Here is an 8,615-nt window from a genome sequence, read left to right on the forward strand (position 1 = left end):
AGGGGGAAAAAGAAGGGAAAAGAAGGGAAAAGAAGGAAAATAAGAAAAGGCAATGCAGTGCCAGTCAGGAGTGGCATGAAGGCTCCTCTCCCCACCCTGTCACTACTCCAGTTAAAAGCTGAACATTTTAATCAACTGTATTCAGGTGGTCCAAACAGAGATTAAAAAAAAATTTTCAAAAGATTCAAAAAATTCAAAAGATTGAAAAGAAATTTCAAAATCCTGCAGAGACAACGCTAAAAATAAAAAATGTATCAGGTAGAACCAGCACCTTTAGGGGTGCTTCTTCATGATGTCCAGGATTTCGCGGTACAGAACCTCGTTGGCGTCGAGGCCCAGCACGAAGTCCATGTGGTTCCAGTGGGGGATGAGCTTGTGGTGCACCAGGTTCCTGACCTGGGGCAGCAGCAGCGCCGTGTCCCGCGGGTCGGCCAGGCAGTCCCGGCCCGCGTTCCAGATGGCCGTGGGCACCTCCATGTCCTGCACGTCGTAGAACGGGGCCCCGGTCTGGGAGCACAGGGAAAAGGGATTCGCAAAGAGGAGACGGAAAAGGGGCTTCACAAAGAGCAAAGGGAAAAGTGGTGTCACAAGGAGCAGATGGAAAGGGAGCTTCACAAGGAGGAGCTGGAAAACGGGCTTCACAAAGAGGAGATAGATGGAAAAGCGGCTTCACGAGGAGAAAGATGGAAAAGTGGCTTCACAAGGAGGAGATGGAAAAGCAGTGTCATAAGGAGGAGGTAGAAAAGGGGCTTCACAAAATGGAGAGGGAAAAGGGGCTGCAGAAGGAGGGGAGGGAAAAGGGGCTTCAAAAAGAGCAGAGGGAACAGTGGATTCAAAAAGAGGAGATGGAAAAGTGGCTTCACAAAGAGCAGATGGAAAAGGGGCTTCAGAAGGAGGAGGTGGTGAAGGGGCTTCAAAAGGAGCAGATGAAAAAGTGGTTTGACAAGGAGGAGTGGGAAAAGGGGCTTCACAAAGTGGAGATGGAAAAGGAGCTTCACAAGGAAGAGATGCAAAAGGGGCTTCACAAAATGGAGAGGGAAAAGGGATTTCACAAGGAGCAGATGGAAAAGGGGCTTCACAAGGAGCAGAGGAAAAGGGATTTGACAAGGAGGAGATGGAGAAGGGGATTCACAATGAGGAGATGGAAAAGGGGCTTCAAAAGGAGCAGATGGAAAAGGGGCTTCACAAGGAGGAGAGGGAAAATCGGCTTCACAAAGTGGAGAGGGAAAAGGGGCTTCACAAAGTGCAGAGGGAAGAGTGGATTCACAAGAGGGAGATGGAAATGTGGCTTAACATGTAGGAGATGGAAAAGGGGCTTCAGAAAATTGAGAGGGAAAAGGGGCTTCACAAAGAGGAAAGAGAAAAGGGGCTTCAAAAAGTGGAGATGGAAAAGGGGCTTCACAAAGAGGAGATAGATGGAAAAATGGCTTCAGAATGAGGAGATGGAAAAGGGGCTTTAAAAGGAGGAGACAAATGGAAAAGGGGCTTCACAAGGAGAAGATAGATGGAAAAGGGACTTGACAACAAGAAGATAAGTGGAAAAGTGGCTTCACAAAGTGGAGGTGGCAAAGGGGCTTGATAAACAGGAGATGGAAAAGGGGCTGCACAAAGGACAGATGGAAAAAGGGCTTCATGAAATGGAGAGGGAAAAGGGGCTTCACAAGGAGGAGATGGAAGAGGGGCTTCACAAAATGGTGATGAAAAAGGGGCTTCACAAAGTGGAGGTGGAAAAGGGGCTTCACAAAGAGGAGAAAGAAAAGTGGCCTCATGAGGAGCAGATAGATGGAAAAGGGACTTGACAACAATAAGATCAATGGAAAAGTAGCTTCACAAAGGAGAGGGAAAAGGGGCTTCACAAGGAGCAGATGGAAAAGAGGCTTCACAAAGAGGAGATGGAAAAGGGGCTTCAGAAGGAGGGGATGGATGGAAAAGTGGCTTGATAAGGAGAAGATAGGTGGAAGATGGACAAGTGGCTTCCCAAGGGGAAGATGGAGAAGGGGCTTCAGAAGGAGGAGAAGAAAAAGGGGCTTCACAAAGTGGAGAGGGAAAAGGGGCTTCACAAGGAGGAGATGGAAAAGCAGTGTCATAAGGAGGAGATGGAAAAGGGCTTCACAAAATGGAGAGGGAAAAGGGGCTGCAAAAGGAGGAGAGGGAAAAGGGGATTCACAAAGTGGAGAGGGAAAAGGGGCTTCACAAGGAGAAGATGGAGAAGGGGCTTCATAAGAGGAGATGGATGGAAAAGGGGCTTCACAAGGAGCAGAGGGTAAAAGGGCTTAAAAAAGAGGAGATGGAGAAGGGGCTTCAAAAGGACCAGATGGAAAAGGGCTTGACAAGGAGGAGAGGGAAAAGCGGCTTCAAAAAGAGCTGTTAGATGGAAAAGTGGCTTCACAAGGAGAAGATAGATGGAAAAGGGGCTTCACAAAGTGGAGATGGAAAAAGGGCTTCATAAAGAGGAGAGGGAAAAGGGGCTTCACAAGAGGAGAGTGAAGAGGGACTTCCCGAAGAGGAGATGTTGCTGGAGTGCAACAAACTGTGCACCGTTGCTACTTTTTGGGAAGAGGGGGGAATGAAAACTGGAACGCCTTTCTTCTAGAAAGGAGAGGAACTACAGTAGAGATGCAGCATAACCTTACATGCTATGATTTAGTGAGGCAATTTAATTAAAATTAATTAGAGAATTGGTTCTGCTGGGCTAGAAATTCTAGTTCTGATTCTACAGATGGTTTGGATAAGAAGGCAGAACTTTGGCTGCTCTGGTTTAGTGCTGTTGGATCATCCTGACCTCCACAGGTCCCTCCCAAAGTTCTTTGTGGTGACACTTCCCCAGCACTTCCTTCAGCGACACCAGGGAGGTGTTTGGAAGCAAGTTTTTTGAAATTAAAACATTTCTGGAGGGTTTGTGTCGGCTCCACACCCTGAGGATTTGCCATGAGGTGATTTGCCAGCAGCATCTCTCGTTACCTGCAGTGTAATTAATCCAGTTAAGAAGCATACTGCTTTCTGAATGACACATTTTGTTTAAGAAATAAAAAAAGTTTTTTCTTTTTCTTTTTCTTTTTTTTTCCTGTTCCAAGGCTTAACCACTATTTCAGAGAAGAAATTTTTCCTAATATTTAGCCCAGTATAACTTGCGACCATTTCCCCTTATCCTATGGAAAGTGGAAAGTCTAATTTAAAGTGTTTTATTCCATCTAAAATATATTTGCAAAATAGAGTTGAGAATGGAAAATGCTGTTGTTCCAAGCAGACATCCTGACTTCCAGTTTGTGAAGGGAGGAATACATTAAGGGGAGACACAGCAGGCATGGATGGGAAGAGAACAAGGAAAGGGAAGGCCACAGGAAGCGCCTCACCTGTCTGTAGTGAAGGCTGTTGTACATGTGCCCCCCATCAAAAGCTCTCAGTGCCCCACCGTGGACTCCCTGCAGCAAATTCAGACGTGCAGTGCTCTGAGTGAAGTCACAGCTCTCTGGGGGTGCACTCAACCCTCAAAAGTCTACCCTCAAAAGTTAGCTTTCATCACTGAACTGGCAGTGTCTCACAGGCCTGGCCCTAGGCCCAGCACAAGTAATTATTGTCATGAATTTGGACAAATGGGCAGAGATTATGTTTCTAATGCTTGTGGATAACACCAGGATGGGAAGAAATGAAAATGGTCTGGAAAATGGGTTTAGAACTCTAAGTATTCCTTGTGGGCTGGAGAGTGGGCCTGAAATGGCACGGTCAGAGATGGAAGGAGCCTCTGAGCATCTCTTGTCTAATTGGAACAGGACCAACAGCAATACAAGGTCAAGGTGGCCTCATCCCTCACTGGGCAGCAGCACTTCAGAAAATGGGGTGTGTGCTCTTGCTGCAAACCCCCCAAAGTCCTTTTGGGGTCCCTGAGCAGGAATCCCACACAGAGAAGGAGCTGTGCCCTGAGCACAGCCCGTGGCACACACCTCAGAGAAGGCAAACAGACAATCTACCAAAAATGTGCAAATTTTTAGCTTGGGGAAGAGAAAAGGAGTGCAGCAGAGCACAACTGCAGTGTCAAAGGGCTCTGGTGGTGACTGTTCTCATGCTCACAAAGGGAAGAAGGAGAAATAATCAGCTTTATCAGTAATGAGCTTAATTGGCTGCTGTCCAGATGCCACTAATGGTGGCAGTCTGGTCCAGTCTGACCACTAATGGCACTTGGGCTGCAGGGCTGGAGCTGGTTTGAAACAAGAGCCCTGGGATGTGCCTGCTGTGGCTGCAGGGCCCTCAGCTCCATGACAGATCCACCTCTCTGGCTCCAAAACCCGCCGAGTGTTTTATGGAGGGGTGGAAACAAAACCCACCAAAGACCTGGCCAAGGTGTGTCTTGCAGCCAGCAGCACAGCAGGCTGCCCACAAGGGACCAGGGACACTCTGTGGGGCATGGAGGGTGGCTGGGGAGGTTTACCTGCAGCCAGTGGATGATGTTCTGCACGGAGGAGCCCGCTGGGTTGTGCCCCATGTACACATCGAACCGGCTCTGCAAGGACACCAGCACATCCCACATTTCACCTGGCCCTGCAGAACAGGGCATGGCCAAGGCTTTGGCCCTCAGAAGGACCCTCTACAGGTCCATTCCCACGTACCATGTTTGTGTTCTTCCAGTTGAACCCGAAAATTGAAGCCAGGATGTGCTTGCAGACCTTGGAGCAGGAGCAGAACCTGGAGAGGACCACCTCCCCCAGGGCAGTGTGGGGCAGGAACTCCCTCGTGCCAAAGAGCTCCTGTAAAATCCCAAATCTGCTATCAAATAGGAAGTCTGGTCATGCTTTTCCCCAAAGCACTACTTTACAACCTCTATTTTATCCCCCCATTAAGGTTGCCCATAGTGAAACCTCCCTCGCACCCCATTAAATGATTCAGCTCCTTGTTTCTTATGGGCATGATCTCCTACATCCATTAATGCTCTTGTGTTAAATGCTAGGGCTCAATTCACAGCCTCTGCATCAGTTTTATTCACCAGAATAATTCATTTTAGGGAGTGAATTCAGGACAGCACTGAAAGGTTCTGCAGTGAGATGTGTTTTCCTTCATAATAAAACAGAGCGCAGAGCTCTCCTCTTTCTAAATGACTTGAAATACTCCATAGATAATCTCACAATCCCCCCCCAGAAAAACCATTTTAGCTGTGCAGGACATAGCGCAGACCAACCTTAAGCCCAGAGTCAGAAAAGACTGAGAGTTTTCTAAATGGGCTCTGAGAAAATATCACTGTGGTCACAGGCGAAAGAGCAATGAACACCTTGATTTTCTGAGCCAGCTCAGGCATAGTGGAAAAAGCTATAAAACCTGGTGGGGGGGAAAAAAGTAGAAAAAAAAAAAGGTTTAGACTTTTTTAGTCTTTCAAGGCACTCATGCACATAGTTTAATTTCAGTGAGTAATTTTACTAATCTGAGAGGGGATGTTGACTTCTCGTGCTGCCATCAGCAGGACACACTCACCTATGGTGGTGCCTTGGGAATGGCCAATGTAATAGAGCTGTTTCTGTCCTGTTTTCTGCTCAATGAAGCTGATCATGGCTGGGAGATCATATTTAGCCATCTCATCAAAGCTGCAGAAAGAAGAGGAGATGTCCTGCTGAGAGGGGCAGCGTCAGCAAACCACAAAACCAGCAGGAGGACAGGGCCGCCCCACAAAACTCTTCATCCTACTGAGTTTTCACTCAGAATAATTGAATGAGCTTCACTCCAGCCTGGTTCACTCATCCCCCAGCTGGAGCAGCGTGACCCTGACAGAATTCAGCTGTTTATGAGACCCTAAACCCTGCCCATTTACCTGAAAGCCCAGAACTCATCCTGTGTGGTGGTCAGCACCTGGTGCCTCCTGGACCAGGTGTTCCCTCTGCTGTTTCCTATCCAGACATCGTAGCCAGCATCTGCCAGGATGAAGCCCAGGCTGTTGTTGGCCAAGTTGGCGAGCCAGATGCTGCCTTCTGCAAGGAGACCATGCTGCAGGAGTGCCACGGGCCTCACACCTGCAAGACAGGCAGCATCATGACTCTCCTCATTTTTAATGATGTTTGTCACCTTTTGAAACAGTTTATAAAGTGTTATCCCCATGACAGCCAAAATCCGTGGAGGTTTGTGTTGGTGTTCCTCTAGATTTCATTTTAAAATTCACCATTATCTTGGACTTTATCCCCAGAATCTCTGGGGGTGTTGGCAGAACTTGGTGTTGGCAGAACTTGGGCTGCCCAGGCAGCTCTGCGGGCAAACATGGAGGAGCCTGGGGATGTGACAGGAAAAATGCAATTTTCATTTAGATAGAATGATCTAAATAGGATCTAACCCCCCACAGGACAAGAGGATCCCCCGGGAGAACCAAACCAGTCTGTTCATCCATCAAATGGCAGCAGGAGCACATTTTGGGAGCCAGGAGCACATTTGAGAGCCCCAGGTGTGCCACCAGGGATTGCAGACTGATATTCAATGCTCAGGGGTCCATGAGGGGTGAGGAAACATCCCTGGCAAGGCATCAGCCTTCCTGGCAAATTCTGATCCATCAAAACCGATGCCGAGCCACAGGGAGCCCTGAAAACCCTCTTGCACAAGCCCTGCTATCCCAGTGAGTCCTCAAGGTGTGTGTGTGTGTCCTGTGTGGCACCAGTTTTACCTTGGCACCCAGAATTTCCTCTGCCATGAGGAATTCTGTTCAGCTGAAGGATGTAGCCATCTTCTGTCACCACGTCATACTCCTCGCTGGGGTACCCCCAGAAGGAGATCATTTCACTCTGCAACAAGAAGAAAGCCAATAATTGCCAGAACCCAGGACATCCCTCTGGCTGTCCTGAGCAGCCAAGACCCCTGCCAGGGGGCTCAGAGACCCTGGAACAGAGCCCAAAATGCCTGTGTGGTTTTGATTATCACCCACGGAGCAAGTTCCCAACCATAGATGAAGATCTGCAAGCCACACAAATTAAGTAGAATGACAGTGAATTTATCACGGGGTGAAAAAGCAGATTTTGGGGTTTCTAGAATGGAGGTTCAGGGGGGCAAGATGGAGGGATCTGGGTGTGTCCAGCCTTTCTCCTTCTTCTTCTTGGCCTCCATCTTCTGCTGTGATGGTGGCACTTTTAGATTGGTTTAGAGTGGAAGCTCACAGTCTAACATAGGTGATAGGTATTGGGAAGTAATTGCAAACCTTGTATATGTAGCTTTTAGTATAAAAAGATAACACCACCCCAGGGGTAGGCAGAGTGTCTCTGACTGTCTTGCTGAGCAGACCTCAGCTGGACAGCAGAAAATATTTTATAGATACGAAACAATAAACAACCTTTGGACCGAGAACTGAAGAGTTCTGATTCCTTCTTCAAGTGCCAGGCTGGGAAAAGAGACTTTCTAACACATCTCAGGGTCACTGTGATCAGCAAGAGGCCCCGAGAAATAATTGTTGCAGTAATGTAGAAAAATCATAGAGAAAGGCTCCATGAAATCAAGCCTGCTTTCCTGGAATCAGTGGCTGGCCTGGTCAAAGCCAGCATTGTGCAAGTGCCCATGGGAAAGCAATCCTGGTGTGAGCCGTTAATGAACATAACAAGCTATTCTTACGTAAAAAACAAATTCCACCTGTAAAAACTGTTTTTACACTGCTAGATAGAAAAATTAAAACTATCACTCACAAACTTCCCTGCACTTAGACACTGAGAGTTTGAGTGACCAGTCAATACAGAATAACAATTTGTTAATAACCAATAAAAGCAATAATTGGCAAGAAAGCTCCTGACCAATTGGTGTCCCACACAAGGTCTGTAAAACTGTATAAAAAGGAATTATATCCATAAAGAATAGCCTTTTTCCCACCATGAGGAAAATGGAGTCATATATGATTTATTCCTATAAGTAATAATGTTTTCAAGGCTCCTGCGAGGAAATCCCTGAATGTGATATTTCACTGTAATTTTTTAAATGGTGGCTGTTTCCTGGACGCTTCCCACCTCCTCTCCAACGCCATCATACTCACAATGTTCATCCTTGCCTCTGGATTCTTGGGATATGGGGAATTCAACAAGCATTCCCCGGCTGCCATCCCATGGAGCACGGAGAGCAGAGCCAGAGCCAGCCACATCCTCGCTGTGCCTGGAACAACACAGCCACACACTCAGTGCCAGGGGGAGCAGGGCAGGGAAACACCCCAGGTGGGACCCAGCCTCAGCCTGGTGCCCTGGGTGACCATCAAAAGCATTAATGAACATGGGGTGGCTCAGGGAGCACATCTCAGCAGGGATAATTCCAGGGAGGTGGGACAGACTTTCAGGAATTCCTGTAAGAGGTGAGGCAGCAAACCTTGTGGTGCTGTATGCACCACTGGGAACTGCAAAGGGTTAAAATCACAGAATCACAGAATGGTTTGGGCTCATTCCAGCCCCCTGAAGATGCTCAAACCTCAATAAAATTGAGCCATTCCAATACACAGAGGATGTCGGGTGTTGTATGTCCTGTCAGTGACCATGCAGTGCCACTGCTCCAGTCTCCCTTCCAGAAAAGGGACAGCTCTGTCCCATCACCCTGCTGTCTGCATCACCTGTTAACACTCCAAACCCCAGGAGGGACAGAGAGGATGAATAAATTTCAGCACTTCCTTCCCTCCTTAAAAAGAA

General features: G+C 47.8%; 1 protein-coding gene across 1 annotated transcript; it reads right to left on the reverse strand.

Annotated features, from left to right (window-relative positions):
• Positions 1-273: 273 nt before the first annotated feature.
• LOC131561187 (lipase member K-like) lies at positions 274-8,083 on the reverse strand. Its single transcript, XM_058810385.1, has 9 exons — positions 7,979-8,083; positions 6,632-6,749; positions 5,795-5,993; positions 5,461-5,570; positions 5,171-5,307; positions 4,605-4,742; positions 4,427-4,498; positions 3,354-3,422; positions 274-507 (listed from the first exon to the last, which is right to left on the reverse strand). The coding sequence occupies exons 1-9, from the start codon at positions 8,081-8,083 to the stop codon at positions 274-276; spliced, it is 1,182 nt and encodes a 393-aa protein (XP_058666368.1).
• Between the last annotated feature and the right edge of the window lie 532 nt (positions 8,084-8,615).

Source organism: Ammospiza caudacuta, chromosome 9 (assembly GCF_027887145.1).
Source record: "Ammospiza caudacuta isolate bAmmCau1 chromosome 9, bAmmCau1.pri, whole genome shotgun sequence".
Classification (NCBI taxonomy): domain Eukaryota; kingdom Metazoa; phylum Chordata; class Aves; order Passeriformes; family Passerellidae; genus Ammospiza; species Ammospiza caudacuta.

Coding starts and splice junctions, on each gene's coding strand:
- LOC131561187 (XM_058810385.1), bottom strand. CDS start 8,083: ATGTGGCTGGCTCTGGCTCTGCTCTCCGTGCTCCATGGGATGGCAGCC. Junction 5,571..5,794: donor GATGAGTTCTGGGCTTTCAG/GTAAATGGGCAG, acceptor TTCTTTCTGCAG/CTTTGATGAGATGGCTAAAT. Junction 4,743..5,170: donor TTTCTGACTCTGGGCTTAAG/GTTGGTCTGCGC, acceptor GGGATTTTACAG/GAGCTCTTTGGCACGAGGGA.